The sequence below is a fragment of the Misgurnus anguillicaudatus genome, chromosome 19 (assembly GCF_027580225.2).
Source record: "Misgurnus anguillicaudatus chromosome 19, ASM2758022v2, whole genome shotgun sequence".
NCBI lineage: Eukaryota > Metazoa > Chordata > Actinopteri > Cypriniformes > Cobitidae > Misgurnus > Misgurnus anguillicaudatus.
Window position 1 is genome coordinate 41,522,564 of NC_073355.2, and position 21,981 is coordinate 41,544,544.

The following is a 21,981-nucleotide window of genomic DNA, read 5'->3' on the forward strand; positions in this document are numbered from 1 at the left end:
AAACCTTGTCCTTGAATTTTATTTTCATCATACGCTGTTTTAAAGGACACCTATTTCATTTGCTAAAAACAACATTATTTTGTGTATTTGGTATGTGTTCGCGTGGTTTATGGTTAAACGCACAGATTTGAAAAGCTCGTGTACCTGATGGGCTAGATAATCTGTACGTTGTGATTGGCCTGAATACCTCTGACGTCAGCCGGAAGTGTGACGCTCTTTACCATGTTTGAAAGATTTGGTTGCTAACAGGAGTTAACATACAAGCTGTGAATGCGAAGCGGGAGGAATTATGATAATGTCGGTCTTGTCCACGTCAACTGGCCCAGGATGTAAACTGTTGCCTACAATCCATGTGTTTGCTGTAGTCCAAGAAAAGGACGATAACTTGCGTCAACGTTTACTTTGGGGTTTGTACCTTTTGCATATCGTTAACATGTATTAAAGGAAATGTAAAAACGTGAATCGGACAATAGGTGCTCTTTAACAAAGGTATTTTTTGACATTTCACATGAGTCTCTGACTTGCATGTATTTATTAAACTTTGTAGAAAATACTTATTTATATCGGTATTCATCCCCAAATTACAAAGATATGAATTTTAATCAATATCACCCAGCCATAACACAATTGATTGAAGTTAAATGTGAAAAATTATTCTGGATAGCAGAGCTCAAGTCATTTGTGAAATGTTTATATTCAAATCCATTCCTTGACTGTAGACTCGGGGTATCTTGGCAAATATGGACAGTGAGATCTCTCAAAAACCGAATGAGACACATGTGATTTCACCGAGGGCTTTAACTTACGAGAAAAGTCTGAGGACATTAGGAAGTCTACATTTGCTTTCTATTTAAATCGCATCGCTGTCCAGGAGAAACAATTGCAGATTTTAGACCGGGCCAGTTAAAATAACCTAGCAACCACCCAGATCACAAAGCCGTCCCATAGCAACACATCAAGAACAACTTTGCAACCTCAGAACATCTTAGCAACCTCACAGCAACATTTTCTTTTTTATTCATTACATCATTCCAGCATCTATGTCTATATTCATGGCAAAGATTGGTTAATCCATACACAAGTTGATCCACACAAGTTAATCTATACACATGTTGGGGGACGGTCAATTAAGTATCTCCAATTCACCTTGCTGGAGGAAACCGGAGTAAACCCACGCTGACACAGGGATTTCTCTACTGGGCCGGTGGGCCTCATGTTATAAAAGATGTAATGGTGATCGCTACGCTCTTCGTATTATTTTGTGATAATACCGACCTTCATAGCAGGCCAGCTTTGAGTATCCCAGCGTGCAAATGTAAAACAAAACAGGCCATAACTTTCTATCAGCGGACATATTGTATATGGCTGTTCATTGCTCGCCTCTAAATAGGTTTCTATTGATACTCAAAAGTTAATTACCAAAGGCCCAGGGACTGGTTTCGCTCCGGGCTGGCCATATGGATCTGGCATATGCTCCATATATATAGAAAAGGGTGGCATATTTAATAGATACCATGCTCCATGAACATCCACAGCAAGGGAAAGAGGACAGTTCATCGGGGAGAGACATCAAACAATCAGTGTAGACTCAAACAAGCCACTTTACTTTAAATGTGAAGGCAAACCAGGCGGAAGAGTGACATAGAGAGAGAAAGAGAGAGAGAGAGAGAGAGAGAGAGAGAGAGAGAGAGAGAGAGAGAGAGAGAGAGAGAGAGAGAGACCTTTATTCATGCATCTCTTTGTTTAATCTTGCCCATTGAAGTAAACACTTTTATTTAGGCTGATGGACATAAATAAATACAGATTCCTTATGGCAGTAGTGACATATATAGTATAATCCAGTAGAGAAAAACAAATTACAACAACTAAATAAATATGCTGTAATGTATAAATAATGTGTAAACAAATACAATGCATAATGTAATTGACAGAGATAAACGATAACAAAAAACAGCATTCTAACCAATCTAGTTTTGTTGGGTAAAATCTGGTCAAACCAAAGAGTGTAGCAAATAAAATGTAAAATGCATTTAAAATGTAATTGTTGTGTACGCAAAGGTTAAGGTCACTGTGCTATTGCTTATACTTAGGGTAATGGGATTGAACAAACCATTAAATCCCCAAAGATATCAATACTGATAATTCTTTTTTTATTTAATCTTGCAGTGTTTATTATATATCATTTATCCGTGTACGTTACTATTATTTTCTTAATTTATGTGCCCTCATAAACTTTTATCAAAATAAAAATTTTTATTTCTGCCCTCTTGTGGCGATCATTTTCTGATTACATCAGCTAGACGGCTTGGACGAGAGCATATGTTAAAGGAATAATCTACTCATTTTCAATATTAAAATATGTTATTGCCTTGACTGGGAGTTGTTGGTGCATCCCTCTGTCATCTGTGTGCGTGCATGTGGGCGCTGGGGCGCGCTGCGACGCTTCGATGGCGTTTGGCTTGGCCCCATTCGTTCAATGGTACCATTTAGAGATAAAGTTAGAAGTGACTAAACACATCAACGTTTTTCCTATTTAAGACGAGTGGTTATGCGAGCAAGTTTGGTGGTACAAAATAAAACGTAGCGCTTTTCTAAGCGGATTTAAAAGAGGAACTATATTTTATGGCGTAATAGCACTTTTGGGAGTGCTTCGACTCGCCTGAAAAGTCCGCTCCCCTTCTCCCTTCTCCCTCTCATAATGGGAGAGGGAGGGTGTTACTGTGCCGAGTCGAAGTACTCCCAAAAGTGCTATTACGCCATAACATGTAGCTCCTCTTTTAAATCCGCTTAGAAAAGCGCTACGTTTTATTTTGCACCACCAAACTTTACAACTTTACACCCTAAAATTACAATGTTTAGGGTGCATGTAAACTGTGTCGTCGTGACCTTCAATCATATTAAATTCAGTCGGATTGACAACATTTTGTGCATGTAAACATAGCCAAGGTGTCGCCAACAAACAAGGTGGTTTTTCACTTAACGCCAAAAAGGGGAATGGAAACTCATTTGCCGAATAAATTCTGGCATAGCGAACATTAAACCCACAGGACTGGCCCTCTAGATGTTTCCGCTGACATTGTCTTTACCATATATGGGGCTCGATGTCGTCGTAATGCCCTTGCTGCTAGTGCCCGCATCAAAAACTCTGCATTTCTTCTTCTGTTTAATTACAAGCTGCACTTTTAATAACTAATTTAAAAACTAAATCAATAACTTGACTGCAGTCAAGTCTCCATTTTTCATGCGTGCATCATTTTGTTTACTATTGGTTACTAAGTTACCAATACCACCATCATTCGCTTGAACGACTTGATGGAAGCACACCTAATTTGCATTTGTTTGTTTTTCTTTTTGCGAATTTTGAAAAGATTCGCTTCAAGTATGGATGGAAACGCAACTATTGATTCTTAGTACTTATACAATTTGTTTAGTTAAGCCCTTTGACTTATGGACTTGACGTGTGTGTGTGTGTGTGTGTGAGAGAGAGAGAGAGAGAGAGAGAGAGAGAGAAAGAGAAAGGGGTATGCAACCTTTCATTGCTGTGGATATGAATAGCTAGTGTTGCAGCCACATTTTGGTTAGCCAGTGTCTGGGATCTATTATAGAATTGTGTGTGTGCGTGTATGTGTGTGTGTATGCACACACATCCATGCGTCTGTTATTGTAGTGCTGCATGTATTTTTACAAGAGTGCATTTTAGAGACCTGTTTAATCTGTGGAATGTTTGCACCACATTTGAACTGCATCAACATAAAGTATGTGTATCTAATTCCTAAGGACAACAGGAACTTTCTTCGCCCTCATTTTTTCCGGGCCATGTGTCTTCAGATGTCAAGGGAGGTCTCGTATAGGAAAAAAAACCGAAATATCACAAACGAAATCTCTTTAATGAAAAATAGAGACTCTAGCTTCTCTCGCTTTTTCACGTCTCAAACTGTGCTCAGATCTCCACATTTCTCGTGCAATTCTTTGGAGACCAAATATGCATATGCATTTTTTTTACATTAAACTTTCAATTAAGTCTTGTGAAAGACCAACACCACAGTCATAAAATGTCCGTCTGGGCCTTTGTGCACCGGTTAATCACCATTTATTTACAAATAAAAGATGCTCCACAATGCAGACTTCACTTTTGCCCCTCAGCTTTGCTGTGGGATTTAACATTATCCCGCTAATGGATAAACTGGAATGGGTCGTATTCAGTTCAGGCGAGCCGGTCTGCGCACCCCCAGCATACAAATGAACCGGGATGAATGGACGCAACACTTGGAGAAAAAACAAACTACGTCTCTGTGTGAGAGGTTTGTGCTGAATAAGTCACGGATATACCGGACAGTCAGCGAGTGTGAACGAGAACCAGTCTGGAGTCCCGATCTCACTGTGCACGGCCCGCCGAGCCGCATTGAGACGTGCGGGGTCTGAATACGGACCACGCTGAGCCCAACCCAGCATTCGCGTTGGTCCACCATATGAATTGTACGTTTTTATGAGATTTCTACATTTTCTGGAAATGTGTGATAGTGCTCGTCTGTGCAAACTCAGGGGTGATGCTGGGTGGTTGCTAGGAGATTACTATGCGGTTGCTAAGGTATTTTGGTTGTTAGCGAGTTGCTATGCTGTTGCTTGGGTGTTCTGGATGAAAAGCTGTTTCTAATAAGAGTGACGCATGGGTTAGGATGTTTATGCCCGAGCACATGGTGAGTTTTATTGGCCAATGATTAGTTGGCATCCATCAAATGAAATCTAACACTTTCTAATAAAAGTAAAAAAGTACACATTAAGTACGTCATATGTACATATTGGTACCAAATGCATACATATCTATACCTAAATGGTACATATTAAGACCTCCAATCGCAGCTTTTGTACCTTTTAAACTCATGGGAGAAGTTTCCCAAAACACTTTTTATAAGTGTTGTAAATATAATGCTGATGATAATAATAATCATGACGGTTTTATTATGTTTCAGGCCACCGAACCGTTTCTGGTGAATGAAGATCCGTCCAGAGCTCCTGGGATACCCGAGTGCTTCGTTGTATCAGATTCATACAGGGTAAGTTTCCTTTTTAACGCGGCATTGCTTCAACATTGCTGTTGGTATCGTGGATATAATTTTTCAAGTCACCAGTAATTATTCTCAACGGCAAAACGTAAACACGGTTATTATTTCCATATGCACATACGCATTTGCAGTAAAACACGATAAAAGGCAATACTGTTTTCAGCGGAGCGCAGTTTTCTTGTGGGAAATGAAAATTATAACGTGCATACTTCTATAAAATGAAAAGTATACTTGAGGGTAAGATTGAAGGGGAGGGAGGGTAAAGGAAAAAAAAACACTGCGACGCTGAAAGAACTGCAGCTTTTAAAATTCCACCCAGCGAGCACGCTGGATTTACAGCGATGGGAGTGAAATAAAATGGCAATAAAAGCAGAAGGGTGGGTTCGACATGGAGATATAGGAAGGGGAGTTTGTGGATGGATGGAAATGAGACTGTTAATGACCTGGGAGCCGGTTTTCTTTTCCAGTTGATCGTATTTGCCAACGTTTTGGAAAAAATCGGCGCTGCCCCATTGTCTTAGGGAGTAGGCTTGCAGAAATGGAGGGAAAATCATGAAACGTGATTGGTTGAAAGTTTAGGGGAGGTGAGGCGTAAAATATGGCCTTGTTGGATATCAGGAATGTGTCGTCCTGTAGCATCCTTCAGCTTCATTCAATGATGGAGGATCTTGCTATACTTCAGTGCTTGTTTTTTATTAAAGGTGCAGTAGAATGTAAAACTGTATTTATGTAGGCATAGATAAATAAGAGTTCTGTACATTGTAATGACATATCGTGAGCCTCGAGCACAATTGTTTCCTCCTTCTTATGGAAAACAGGCCAATCTCAACATAACACCAACTGTGACGTAACAGTCGAGATGTACGCCCTCAGCATTAAATTAGACATGAAATAAAGTACAATGTTGTTAAAATTCTAAAAACACAGTTGTGACTGCTCAGTTAGCGCTTTATGCTAGTTAATGCTATATGCTAGCATTTAGGCTGAAGTTCTACTATTGACGTTACAGTTATGTTTTGCAGGTCCATACTGAAAAAATAACACAAATAAACTTACCACTCAGAAACGTCCAATAACATTCTCCAACAATTGATTATTCCTCAAAATCTGTTTCTTCATTTGATACAGGCATTAGGTCTGTTTGTACACACACAGAGCTACTGAAGAAGCTGCTCTGTGAAACAGACAATCAGAGCAGAGCTCAACATTATTATTCATGACCCTTCCAAATAAGGCAATAATAGACCATTTCATTCTAAGGGCCTTGCCTTGCCTTGCCTTGCATCCGAGGGGCGCAAATTCAAAATATGTGTTCGGAGTGTAATGTGTGTTGGTCATGTTTTCAAACAACCCATTATCACGAAATTACGTGTTTTCCATGACACTGATACGTTTTTCTGCCTTTTTGCGGGAACATGTCAAGTATTTCTGTGAACGTGTCACTGTCATGTATTTGTTACTCAACTGTTTTGTCCTATTTTCTTACCATTGTCGCTTCGATTTAGGGTTAGATTTACATAAAAATACATCCTTACCCAAACAAACTCTAACCCTAATGCCAGGCGACAGTGGTTTAAAAATCAAAAATTATAAACAATAAATCATGAAAAAAAGATATAAACCAATACTTAAAGTGATATCCTAACGCAAAAACCAAATCTAACCCTAAACCTAAGCGACAATGGTTTGAAAATAGGAAAAAAAGGTGAGTAACAAATATGTGACAGTGACACGTTCACAGAAATACGTGACATGTTCACACAAAAAAAGGCAGAAAAACGTGTCACGGTAAACACTCACGAAATTGCGTGACTATAGGTACATAATTTCGTGATACAATATGTGTTTGTTACGTCATGTGAACCATGTGCATCACGTGTTTTGTCAAAATATGTGCCTGCTGCACATGCGTCAAAACCGTTAAAGGAATAGTCTACTCATTTTCAATATTAAAATATGTTATTACCTTAACTAAGAATTGTTGATAAGCTACATCCCTCTATCATCTGTGTGCGTGCACGTAAGCGCTGGAGCGCGCTGCGATGCTTCGATAGCATTTAGCTTAGCCCCATTCATTCAATGGTACCATTTAGAGATAAATTTAGAAGTGACCAAACACATCAACGTTTTTCCTATTTAAGACGAGTAGTTATACGAGCAAGTTTGCTGGTACAAAATAAAACGTAGCACTTTTCTAAGCGGATTTTAAAGAGGAACTATATTTTATGGCGTAATAGCACTTTTGGGAGTACTTCGACTCGGCGCAGTAACACCCTCCCTCTCCCATTATGAGAGTGAGAAGGTGAGCGGACTTTTCAGGCGAGTCGAAGCACTACCAAAAGTGCCACCACGCCACAAAATATAGTTCCTTTTTTAAATCCGCTTAGAAAAGCGCTACGTTTTATTTTGTACCACCAAACTTGCCCGCACAACCACTCGTCTCAAACAGGAAAAACATGTGTCACTTCTAACTTTATCTCCAAATGGCACCATTGAATGAATGGGGCCAAGCCAAATGCCATCGAAGCGTCGCAGCGCGCTCCAGCGCCCACATGCACGCACACAGATGACAGAGGGATGTATCAACAATTCTTAGTTAAGGTAATAACATATTTTAATATTGAAAATGAGTAGACTATTCCTTTAATGATATAAGAGACGCTCACGGTCACAAAATACACGCAAGACACTCCCATAACAGTAAACTCTGATTACACATGCGATTATGTGAGTATCTGGCAAACGCGAGCGTCTCTTTTATCGTAAACCCTTTAGACGCATCTGCAGCAGGCACTTATTTTGACAAGACACGTGATGTACATTGGATCACTCACGCGCAGAACACATGTTTTGAAATTACGAACCACACACATGATGGGCTACATACATAGACGTACTTCGCATTGACGTTATCGGCCGCCACTGGTTAATGAACATGTAAAACTGTCTCTGGATAATTTTTGCATTTAATAAAGCACATACATTCTATGTAGATATCAGAGAACAATTTAATATATTATTTCAATGCATTCTTTAGCACCTTTACGTTTTTATTTTTTTTTGTAAAAACTACAATATTCATAATATTTACTCTCACGGATGAGCTAAATCCATTTGTGATATCCTACTGGAGTAGTTGATGTATAAGTATATAGATAATTTAATACAAACTACACCAGTGGTTCTTAATTAATTCTACGTTCACACTGTCAGCGACTTTGTCACTGTGTGTCGCCCGTCTCTTTCGATGAGGTCGTTGGGAGGCTTTCCCAATTCTAGTTATCCTAGCAATAGTAATGAGTAACCGTCCTCATAGTAACTCACGAGTGAACTTCACTGCTTCACCCCGACTGGTAGTCGCTCCCGAAAGTCGCTCATCATTTTGGTAAAGTTGTACCACCAAATTTATAATGATTAAACTAAATTTTAAATTAAAACCTCTGCCAAAAGGATAATTGTAAATATAACCGTAATTCTCTGTATAAAGGACATTCAGCAACTTTTTGTTTAGTCCTGTGGTTCTGTCATGTGTAGCAGACTCGTACCCACTCAAACCACTAAATGTGGGCCACATCTTGATCTAGGTTCTACACAAGCTATCGCATTTTGTACGAAGCTTTTCTGGTTTGGAGAAACCTCCTCTCGTCTCACCACTTCGTGCCTTTGAACTGGTTGTGTGGCATTTCGGTGCAAACCAGTTCAGGATTTTGGGGTAGGAAATTCCCGAACGGCGCGAGCACCTGCTCTCGTGCACTTGTAGTCAGTCGAATTATTTTAAATCTATCGCGACGTGTATTTAACATGATATCTGTCCAGCAGTGCGACATGCTGTTACTTTATATTTTAAACAACATTTATTATATGTTTTTAATATTCTTTAACATTCTTGTATGTGTTATTGTATATTTATGTAAATGCATGGAGTATTTATGCTTATTAAAACAGTTTGTCACACTGTAGGACTATTTAGGTACGACAAAAAGTGATATAAACCAACACAAGAGTTACTGCACCTATAAAAAATAAAATCCACATTTAAACATACATCTTGATGTTATGCATTAAGGATGCATTCGGTCATTTGCATCCTTATGCATTTTCATTTGTATACAGAATTTATTTATATGGTAAAAGAAAGCATCTGATAATTAAAATGCGAAAGAAAGGTGGCTCACTCCCAAATATTTCCTTATCTAGCGTACTTGTATAATTTAAATTTTTTTATAATTTACATATACTTCGTATAAAACTTTTAATAAGGACAAAAACTCCTGAGCGTATTTTCAATTTGGCTTTAGATGAGATGTTATTTGTCAGCCGTCCGTACTATGCGCAGGTCAAGGGGTCACGTAAGGTAACTCGGCTTTTGACAAATGGTGATTCACAGAGGCACGCATTTCACTCGTCCAGCTTCTTCACTTTCCTTCCATCTCCCGCTTTCTCGCTCCCTGGATCTCTTGGCAAACGCTTGTAATTGGCCGCGGAGTGGAGGCTTCTCTCTTTGTTTCTCTGCAGTGGCTTGTGGTGGAGCTGCACAGACAGCGGGGCCTCATAAATCTCCAGGCCTCCAGTGGCACATCCAACCTTCAGCTCGAGTTTTGCTCAATGACTTCACCCCCACCAGATATCCCCACCCAGGGACGCGCTCCAAACTTTATACATTCACTTGTCGCTTGCATTTTTCTTAACGTTTAAACCTTTCATGTTTTTGTGAGGCATAAAAGTTTAGAGAAAGCAGGACGGCCTTTACCGATATCACAGTGTGTCTGTGTGTTAGAGTCCAGAACTGAGCAATGTTTGTTTGATTTTGAACAGCTAATACATTATCCAGAATATCACATTTGCACCCGACAGTCGATGATCTATTCATTATGTTTTTATTTTTTGCATAATGGTTTCAGATTTACTTTGCATTTTTATTGGATTAGTTTTATGGTATTAGTTATGTGTTTTGCATAAGGATTAGTGTTTTGCAAGTACCATAGTGCAAATCTGTAATACATTAACCCTTTAAGTTAATATATATAATTGATATAAAAATAAACAATTATTTTATAAAAAACCATGCAGCAGGTTTTTTACTTTCTCTTTATATTAATTTCATTCTTGTTATAAATTAAGTGAATAAAAAATGAATAAACAATGTATTGTCGTATAGACTTTAAAGAGAGCTGACATCTGTTTATGGTTTTATGAAAGACTTCGATTTAGGCTGTAGACTTTGTGACTTATCTTTTTGTTTACCTTTGGTTCCATGTGTGTATACACATGCACTTTATAACAGATTATCTAAACTGTGCTCATGTGCTTTGTGTGGTTGCATTTAAATGACCTGTATTTGTTTTGTCCATTTACGAGTCAAAAACTATTATTTAACGAATTAACCTAAATAGTTCACACTAACAAAAGTATATTTAAAAAGTCTGAAAAATAGAAATAGGTACTAAAAATATTGAGTAGTATCATGACGTTAAACTGCACACATTGCTGTATAAATCACAGTTCAACATAGTTAAACTTTAAGCAATAATCACAACAAGTTAATGTACATTTACCATTACCTGCATGCATAGCTTTAGTTTTATTATTTACTATAGTATAGTATAAAAATACACTTAAAATAAGTAATTACCACATTTACTGTAGTATTGTGTAGTATTATCTATAGTGAATTGATAAACTGTTATAAAATTACTGTATTGTACTGTAATATTTACTATGGTAAGGTTAAAAAACACAGTTTTACTATAGTTTATTGTGGTAGTATACTTCAGTATTTTCATGTGGGTGTACAATACCATACTATACTATTCGATAGTATACTATGCTTATATTATAATGTGCTATTACAGAACAGTGCTTACTATACTATAATATACTATACTATACTATACTAGTAAAAATCACGCTTTCATATTGTATAGTATTCTGTTGTACCATACAGTAGTGAATTGATATACTGTATACTGTAATATACTGTAATATTTTGTACTATACTGTAATATTTACTATGGTAAGGTTCAAAAATGCAGTTTACTATAGTTTATTGTGGTAGTATACCTCAGTATTTTCATGTGGGTGTACAATACTATACTATTCGATAGTATACTATGCTTATATTATAATGTGCTATTTTATACTGTTTAAAAAAACAGTGCTTACTATACGATACGATGCGATGCGATACGATACGGTACGATACGGTACTGCTATACTAGTAATAACCATGGTTTCATAATGTATAGTATTCGGTTGTACCATACAGTAGTGAATTGATATACTGTATACTGTAATATACTGTAATATTTACTATGGTTATAGTGTACTGTAGTAAAGTATGCTTCAGTATTTTTAATGTGAATACAATATTACAATTTACTTTTCTATACAATACTATGCTTATACAATATTGTGCTATTTTATACTGTTCAGAACAGTGCTTACTATATACTACACTACACTACACTAGTAATATCTACGCTTTCATAATGTATAGTATTCTGTTGTACCATACAGTAGTGAATTGATATACTGTATGCTGTAAATATAGTATTGTACTGTAATATTTGCTATGGTACGGTTCAAAAACACTATTGTATCTTGGACTTTTGCAACAGTTTGCTGTAGTAAAGTATGCATTAGTATTTTTAATATGCGTTTACAATATTACAATTTACTTTTCTATACAATACTACTGTATTCTTGTACTATAGTGTGCTGTTTTATATACTGTACAGTACAGTGCTTACACTATGGTGTGCTATTATACCACACTACACTCTGCTTTAGTTTACTGTATCACTGTCTACTACACTTTACTTAAAGAGTCTTACGTTTATAGTTAATGTTTAGCACACATTAAATCCCATATTCACAAAAAAACTTCTGCAGTAATCACAACAAGTTAATGTACATTACAATACCACACTACCTGCACGAATAACTGTAGTTTATTTTAATATTTTCTACTCTAATAATTTTTTGTGTACTCTATTATACACTCAATGTAGTATTATCTATAGTGAATTGATAAACTGTTTGCTATTAATACTGTATTGTACTGTAATATTTACTATGGTAATATTATAGTTTTACTATTGTGGTAGTATATATTTTCATGTGGGTGTACAATACTATAGCCTACTATACTATTCGATAGTATACTATGATTATATTATAATTTGCTATTTTAAACTGTTCAGAACAGTGCTTACTATAGTAATAATAGTATAGTAATAACTACACTTTTATAATGTATAGTATTCTTTTGTACCATACAGTAGTGAATTGATTTACTGTATACTGTAAATACTGTAATATGCTGTAATATTTACTATGGTAAGGTTCAAAAACACTATTGTATCTTGCAACAGTTTACTGTTACTTCTGTATTTTTTATGTGGGGTTATACAATACTATACAATTACTATTCCATACAATACTATGTTTATGCCATAGTGTGCTATTTTATACTGTACAGTACACTGCTTACACTATAGTGTGCTGTGCTTTTATACTATACTACACTCTGCTCTAGTTTACTGTATCACCGTCTACTCTAGTACACTTTAGTTTAAAAGTCTTAAATGTCTAGTACACAGTACACGCGCGTACACTTCAATCTGAAGTTTAAGCGCATCGGAGAGTCTGATAAGACGCGTGTTCAGTCAGCGCGAAAGCGACAAACAGACAGCGGGCGTGTGAGAGAGAGACGGAGGGAGGGAGAGAAAGTTTTTCTCTTCGTCAAACTTTGTGCAAGCTTTCACTTTCAGGCGCTTTAGGCGGAGTTACAGCAGCATGGAGTGAGCGAGCGGGCACAGCGATGCCGCAGCGCAGAGCAACACTTGCATTCAATAACGCCTCTCCAAAATAAGCATGTACTCTCCATACTGCCTCACACAGGTAAAGCCTTACTTATCCTTCTCCATTACTGCTTCTTGTACGCGTTTGTCCGGCGTTTCCGTAACTTTGCGAGTTGTACTTGAGCTCTGAATCGTCTTGCGCGCTTTTCCATGTTTAATGGCAGGACTCCAACCGAATGCCTTTACGCGTTTCATTGCGCATGGTTTGGGCAGAAAATGGCGCTTTGCTGAAAATCCATTTGATATGAAAGGAGGGCAGAAGAGGAGGAGTGCGGGGATAGATGGACTTTGGACTGCGAGTTTCATCTCGCCTCTCAAAAACTTGACTTGGGGAGACTGTAAGGCGCGTGAACTGTTTGACGTTGTTTCTGTAAGGTTTGGTGTGTTCGGATCGTCCCTGCTAAAATCTTAAAATATTTTTTTTAGAGTCAAAGGTCACCAAAAATTTCAGCTTTTCATATCTGAATACGCAAGATTGTAATTTTAAAAGCAGTTATATGGATGTGCAAGAGATTTTGTTTCATCATTTTTATTTTTAAATGAAGAGACATTGTACAGTAACTTGGTTTCAGTGCACCTGGAGAAAATACAAAGTATGTTTAAACTGTATATGAGAACCATCTGTACTGTTTATACAGTATAAAACTTATAAAAATTGCAAACTGATGCCAGTGCGCAAAGTTATTTCTGCAGGCTCTTGTTTGAATGCATTTCACAGAAAATTCTCTGCAGTTATAAAGTTTGTGAGCTTATACGACTATAAACAAACCATCAGTCTCGTGCATTTGTTGATTTAATGTCATCTTTAGAATGCATCAAGCTGCTGCACGTGGATTTTGGATATTATTTCAAAGGGAACATTGTTTATTTGACTTTTATGCATTTTGGCAGACACGTTTTTCTTTTTCAAAGCAAAGTGACTTGCATTGCACATGATGTAGCTGTACATTTTATCCTTAAGAAATATAAAATACATAGTTTGTGTTGTTTTATCTCATGTGCATGTGCACAGTGTAAAGTCGACAGGTCCACTTTAACTTTCTTTTTGCTTCACCATAATTAGTCTTTTAAAATTACATGCATTTGTCTATCTATATGTCTTATATCCCAGTTTTTCTATTTGACCCTTTCTTTTTTCTATATGTTAAAAACTGTAGCTATTTTTTAATGCCGTTTCTTTTGTATTCATATTTGCATTTTTGCATCTTGATTTCTGCACCCTTTTGAGGGGTTAACTTTACTTTCTACTAAATAATGCGCAGTGTAACACTTATATTAAAAGCTCTTTATGTTTATGTCTAATCCATGCAAATTATGTGTAATCTGTAAAAGGCACTGATGAATTTAGATTGACAGTATTATGAGGGTAACACATGCAAATAGTTGGGTTGTTACTGAAAAGCACACCAGCTATCCAAACAGGTGTTTACGACTTGGCCTTTTCAATCAGTGTATGGACAAAGAAATATTCTCATTTATCATACATCTGTTTAAACTTACAAACGCACATCACGGTTTAAATTTGAACGGAGTTGACAGCTAATTTTCCCTGGTTTCTGGAGATCCTTTGTCTTTAGAAATGGTAGCTGGCCATTTTTCAGGATTGTTCCTTAAAGTTTTTAGTCAAAGCTCTCTTTCAGACAGATGGCGTTGGTTGTTTATGTTTCTGCTATAGTGGACACTTGGCTTGCACCGCATGTGTAATTCATTTTTGAATTTTACAGCGCTTCTATTAAAACAATTTTACTTCCATGCCCCCCACACGCTTGCAGAAACAGGGAGCGCATGTTTTCTTCTGCACATGCAAGCTACGGCCTGTTTTCCATTTAAAATACAATAGTTACTTGTATACTTTAATTGATTTGAAGATTGGTGCAATCTGAATGTGGAATTATTCTTTTATACTTATTAGACACATACATTAGTTTGGTTTCTTACTGTTCGTATAAAGCATTTCTGTAAATTCATTTACAGGGGTTTTATGTGCACTTTACTGTAAGTTGCCTTCTTGGTGTATAGTGTAGATATTTTCTTAGTACATAGACTGAAACAGATTTATCTCTTGGGCCTGAAATCTGCATATTTTCCTGTTTATGTTTCACTGAACCGTACCTGCGTCTGCTCCAGTGAAAACAACGCCGGAGGGTCAACCGCACGTAGAAAAGCAAATATGCTATATTAACATAAAACAGGATGACTTTAAGCTTTTATTGGATAGATTAAAGATTTAAAGTTGATCTGTTTGGAGTGAAAAAACAGCAGCTCTCCATTCTTGGTTTTTCGATACACGTAAATTATAATAGATGTGAACAGCTTTATGTGTTTACATTGATTATTGTCACCTTAAATCAGTTTAAAGGAAGTTTTCAAATTGTGCACATGGAAAACTCGGAGAAGAGGGAGAGAGCGTATGCGTGCAGTTTTGTGCTTGAGTTTCGGAGACTCGTGGCTGATGGATGGCTTCACGTTTTGGCTTGTTTGATGACCATTAATAATTAAAGCAGGTCTGGAAGACTAATAATGTCATTTCATGTGAATTAAAAAGGTTGTATGAGTGATTTTTCTGGGGTGAGCGATTACCATCTGGAATTTCGAGGATATATCACATCAATAAATTTGAGTTGTGTGTTTTAGATTAAGTGAGTTTTTTTTTGCATTTGAGTACGACTTATATTTGAATTGAAACAAAAAGCACATATATGAGGTTGTGATTCATCTAAAATGTTTTTGCTGCGGAAAAGAAAATGTGTTTGCTAGAAAAAAACGTACTAAATTTGTTTTGGCTGTCTGACAAGTTAAAATATAATTTGAAGGCAGTTGTTTTAGAGATAAATATCTTTTTAGGTTTTATTTTAATTACCGTAACACAGTCTTCCCCTTATGTCATAAAAAATGCTACGAGCCTTTCGAGGTCGTATTGAATTAAATCAATTTGCTTTGTGGTGAAAATGAGGGTCAACATCAAAAATGGTATCTAATTATGTACTTGTGTTTCGTATAATTAAAAAGAGAGAGAGAGATGATCACGTACAGCTGCAGGGTCACACCTGCATTTTTTAGGCCTGGGCGCGTGTACGATTCACACTTACTCATAATCATAAAATTTCGAAGACTGCATCCTCCGGAGGCCACATTTATTGGCTGCACACATAATGAAGGTTTTCTGAATTTCAGTTTTATTCTTCAAAATATATCTAGGTATTTTATTAAAGTAAAACCCAAAATAATAAACCTTGATGATGAAGGCGACAACTGCGACTTCCAGAGGATAAGGCATTTAAAAAGAAACGCATCTTCAGATATTTAAATTTCTGCCATTTTAACCCTTGTTATATCTTGGCTTACACTTTAACATCATGCATGAAGCAACATTAGCACATATGTATTTAAGCAATGCATTTGCATGCATAAGTTTGTAGACATGCACATAAAAACAAATGTTAACATACCACTTCAAAGTATTTGTTTGTAAGTAAGCAATAAACCATCATCCCAACAGTGCCAATGTTTCCCACAGGATTTTGAGAGACTGTGGTGGTGATGACGTCACCCAGTCATGTCGTGTTTGCGTTTGATCTAATGTTGGCACCTGAAATATGTTTCACTTCTACTCTTTGATCTTTATCTGTATTATATATCAAATTATATTTTAAGCTGAATTAAGCTGTTTTAAATAGTGAAATAAAAATGTAAATAGGAATCATGAAAATTCTATTTGTGGGGGCCAGTGTTGATTCTGTGGTGGGCCACCACAAATAAATCAATGTATGGGAAACACTGAGTGCTCTCTGGCCTACCACACACTTTATCACTTCTGTCTGTCGTTCAGTTATGGGCTTCATTTGACTTTTGCAGTAGTAATCAACCAATAAGATCCAATATGTAGATAGCAGGGTGGCTGATGGCCAATATAATACTGCTTTGTACAATGCAACTTCATGATAAACAACCAATGCTGAAAGTCTCAAAATGACCAAATATTCATATAATAACAGTCCTGGGGTATGTTTCCCAAAAAGATTTGTTAGCTAACTAATGGTTGTTGTTACCATTGAAATTTAACAGGACTTGTGCCTGATCGATATACTTTACTTTAATATACTTCATAGTTAATCACTATTGTACAGGTTATAAAGTAGGTTTAAATGCGCAAAAACTAGATGTGACTATAACTGAATGCAAACTAAATCTTCATTAAGCTAATGCATAAATGTTAAAAATTAGTCTTGGTAATTTTCTCAGTTATTCCAGACACAAACTAGGGGCGTAGCCACGAGGGGGCCTGGGTGGGCCTTGGCCCCCTCAGATTTCCAATTGCTTAAAATAAAATAAGAAAATGTTGATTTCTTAGTCTGATTGATTGATTGACCAATCAAAATGCTGTGCGGTAAAATGCAGCTATTTTCAAACTTCATTGGATTAGCTCAGATAAGAGTTGCCCCCTTATTTTAGGATAGGACCCCCAAAAATAAAATTCTGGCTACGCCCCTGACACAAACATATTTTCAAGAATGAATATAATGCCTTTCAGAGCTGTGGTTCTGTAATCAAAGGTTTCTGTTCACATTAAAAAACTCTGGTGGGGTACGGACGGGATTATGGAAGAGTTCAGAGGGCCGTTACGCCGGTGTGCGCTCATGTGACAGGCAGGCAGTCTGCTGGTGAAACCAGAGTCTTTTTTGCTCAAAGGTGTCCAGTGGCACTGAGTCCAGCTGGTTTCATGGCATACAGGGATGCTTACAATGCCAGACGGGCACAGAGACACCGTGTTCCTTTTACTTATTCATTCTCACAGGCGACAGCCGTATCCCCTAGCCGACTGTCAAAGGTCCTGTTCAGCCTCCGTAAGAGCAGTAATGGTACAGATCCATAAACAATGATATTTTGTGGCGTTCAGGGACCACGTTAAAGGGATCATATTTTGTTAACGGTTTTCCCCTGAGGTCCACTTGTTTTTGTTATTGACTTTCATGACCACCTTGGAATTCAACAGGATGTTTTTTAGGCCTTTAAAGCCACAGATCACCCCCAAAAATAAAAAATATGACATTTATTGTTCACTCACATTCAGTTTGTTTAAACCTATATGAAGTTTTTAATTAAATATTCTGTCTTTTCTTTTACACACAGTCAATATGAATGGGGACTGAGGATGTCAAATGTCAAACGCACTATAAAGTTTTCATTAAAGGGGACATATCATGACTTTTTCCAAGTGCTATAATTGGGTCCCCATTGCTTATATCAACCTAGAAAATGTGTAAAGATCAACCGAGTAACTTAGTTTTGATAAACCATTCTTTGCAAGCATGTGAAAAATTAAGTCATTGAAATTTGACTCCCACTGTGATGTCAGAAAGGGATAATAACGCACTTTAATCTGCACTGTCCAACCACGACACTGCTATTTAGTGCAGAACTCATTTACATTTAAGGACATCCAAAATGTCACATTTTTCCTCACACCTACAAAGTGGCAATTTTAACATGCTATAATAAATGAACTATATGGTATTTTGAGCTAAAACTTCACATATGTACTCTGAAGACACCAAAGATTTATTTTACATCTTAAAAAAAAGTCTTGTGAAATGTCCCATTTAAAGAGATTTAATATATACAATAGATTTGCGTAAGGACCAAATGTATAAATAAATTACAATTAGAACAGACTTACTTTTTAATATAATGGACAAGGCTTAAAAATACCGTAGTATGCTTTAGTATTTACTATAGTAAACTGTAATAAATGATAGTACACTCTGAAAAATGTTGGGTTATTTTCAAGCCAGCGTTGGGTCAAAACGGGGATAAACCCAACCTGTTTGGTTATAAATTAGACAATGCTGGGTTGTTTTAACCCATTGTTGGGTCAAATAACAGTTTTATTTTCTGCATTAATTAACCTAACAGGTTTAACCCAACAGGTCTGGGTTCATCCCTTTTTAACCCCACGCTAGGTTGAAAATAACCCAGCTTTTTGAGTGTATACTATAGAAACAAGTACACTTTTTAAGGTACACTACAGTATTATGTAGTATTAGTGTATTGATAAGCTGTAGTAAATACTGTAATATACTGTAATGTTTACTATGGTAAAAATTCAAAAAACGGTTATGGTACCTCAAAAAAAAAAAATGCTGGGTTATTTTCAATCCAACATTGGGTCAAAAAGGGACGATGGGTTGTAGTTTAACCCTTGCTGGGTTGTTTCAACTCAAACTGTTGTTTTTTAACCCATTGTTGTGTCAAATATAAAAATGTTCATGGATAGTTTAACCCAACTGCTGTGTTTGTCCCTTTTTAAACCCAGCATTTTTTAAGTGAAAGAATTTCCCACAGTTTACTATAGTAAATACTAAAGTATACCACAATATTTTTTTATTACTAAAGTATAAAATTACTTTTATGGTGCTTTTATGATTATAATTGATTTGTTTTTATATAACAACTTCAAAAAAAATCTAAATTTGGCATTATTTGTAAATGTAACCAGGTTTCTGACATCAGACATTCAATGCATTTAATTTCAGCTTTAATTCTAACTTTAAAATATAACTACGTCTTTTTTTTTAGAAATAAGGCGTGAATTAATATTTTTTATACTTGAAATTATGTTTTGAGATCTGAAAATTAAAATAAATAATTTCACCAAACATCTTTTTATTCTAAAAAATGAGATTAACTGGAATTTTTAACATTTTTATTTCAAAATTTCGTTGACTTCTTAACTCTGTTTCGTGTTTTCAGAAGCCCTTAAGTGTTTTTATAAGACCCTTCAAGCGAACACGTCAAGGTTTATAGAGCGACAAGCACAGGAGTAAATTCTCAGCCCATAATGGATGTAATAAATGCCACAGAGAGCCGTTTTATTTTGACGTCCAGTATATGAGGTGATTGTGGAGACAAAGCCGCTGTGAATCAGGGAGCGCTGGCACGGATGAACACCGCCTAGAATAAACTACCATGTAGTTTTTATCTTAAGCTTCATGCAGAAAGGCCCAAACCAATCAGCTCTCGTCCACTATCTGCACAGCTGTCTCAGCATGCGTGGAGAATGGATTCCTACTGCCATTGCCATGGGAGTCTCCATCAAAAAGAATAGGAGGATATCCAGTGTGTGTGTGTGTAGACGGCTGCCTCCACCTCTTTCCTCTCGTTCATGTCACTCCTGGCATGGATTAAACCCTGGCAGCGTCCTGGCGCTGCCCGTAGCTCCGCTGCGGCTCTGTGGTTGCTGATATGTTGTGCTGTTGCTATGGCGACGAAAGGCACACGTACCCAAATTACATAATTTAGCTCACATACACGTAAGCCGCAAAGCGCACGTTACGTACGATTGGAGCTGATCACAACCATCTTTATGAAAATACTAGCGAAGGCCCCCGTACTTATAACAGGGCAAAACAGTTCCCATAGTAACTATTTGGCAGGGTTGGCAGATGGACTAACAGGCACACGAAATCGTACATCGTGCATCGTTAGACATACAAAATTAAAACCGTCTTCGCCGAACGCGTCCATAAACCTTTGGGCTTTTCTCATTCTCTCTAGGACAATGTTTTTTTTTAGGAGTCCTCTGCGAGGAGTTTGTTAGATTTATGGGTGGGGATGGTTGCGGCGGATAGCTATGCCAGCGTTGGCATGGGTTGGGCACGCGGTGTTGCTAGGCAAATCTTCCCGCTTTGGCTTTGCGCTCCACTGGTTCCAGCTCTTGTCTGTGAAGATACTTGCTTTGTTTTGGTTGCACGGATCAAACGGTTGAGACGTTTAAGGCCGCTATGTTTGTTATGAGACTCAACCGGAGGTCAAACCGTTTGACCCAGATCTTACCGATCCCAATATAGACGATCTGCTGCAGTGCACCCCCCGTCAGCAGGGTTGGTCGGTACGATTGAAGTCTTATATCACAGCATGAGTCGTTTTATATCATATTAATTTTTAATTTGCAATATGGTTATTTTTGCTATTAATCTGAAGAAATAGTTTATATTTTAAAGGGCAAGTGTGTCATTTCTGTGATTAAACTGACTTTGGTTATCAAACAGGTGATGTGAATAGTTCCTCATCTGCTATTGGCTGAGACAGTACCACCCAAATTTTTGTTTTATAATTAAAAGTTTTGCATTCAGCTTAACACAATGATTTCATATTTTAACACTCAAGGTGTTTCTGAATCTAACTTTTGATTGGATGAGTCACATTGAAAGCCACTTTTACTTTTAACAGCATTTATTTATTTTAATCCTATTTAGTTCGTGCTCTTACTTACAGTCAATTAAAACACTCATTAAAAAGTCTCTGCCCTCATGCATAATGCATTTGGACACATGCACACGTGTACACTCTCGCACCTGCACACACTTAAACACATGAGACGCAGGTGTGCATTCTTTACTCATCCGTGTCAATCTGGTGGCGATTGCAGATCACGGCCAGCGCTGGCAGTACGCACGCGTGAATAGGAACGTCGCACCCTAACGGCACCACGTGTGCCGGATCCTCACCTGACTCGTCCTAACCCATATGGCCTCCAAAAACTCTTGACTGTCAACGTGCATCGCATTAGCACCTTTCTTCTGAACCTGGCCAAGCCCACTGTTGCACATGTACAGTAGACTTCCATGCAACAGCAGCTGTGGAGAAAATCGACAGTTTTTGGTTCAGATTGTCTATAAATTTGATTTGCCAGCAGCTATTTTTTATGAGAGTTCCAGTAACAGACTGATTTTTTTGAGCCTGCAGTATGATATCACTTTCATTTCTCAGTTGTTTCTCAAAGAAGATTTTATTAAGCAATTTCTCCAAGTGATCCAATAAGATCTAAATAAGAGAAGTAATCTCTTTGTGAGGTTCCAAACTTTGCTCGGATTTCCAATATTCCAAAGTTTAAAATACATTTTTCCAATCCAAGTTTTGGTGGTAGTTAGGCAACCACCTATTGTGGCAACCACATGGCCCCGATTTACATATTCTTTAGCAAATGTATAAATCTAGTCTGGATTATAAAGTTAATTCTGTAGCTCTGTGCTATTAAGGCCTGGGTTTACTTCACT

The 21,981-nt window shown here is 37.1% G+C and overlaps 1 protein-coding gene across 17 annotated transcripts in view; it reads left to right on the forward strand.

The window, feature by feature from the left end:
- The window catches only part of LOC141351155 (nuclear factor 1 X-type-like), a 185,643-nt gene that overhangs the window by 21,970 nt on the left and 141,692 nt on the right, over positions 1-21,981 (forward strand). For 15 of the 17 annotated variants that reach the window (XM_073857679.1, XM_073857678.1, XM_073857680.1 and 12 more), the window contains exon 2: positions 4,971-5,054. In XM_073857679.1, the coding sequence (XP_073713780.1) occupies positions 4,971-5,054 (84 nt within the window). Of the gene's footprint in view, positions 1-4,970; positions 5,055-12,691; positions 12,966-21,981 lie in introns of those variants that run through there. The other 2 variants (XM_073857691.1, XM_073857694.1) reach the window with 2 other exon arrangements.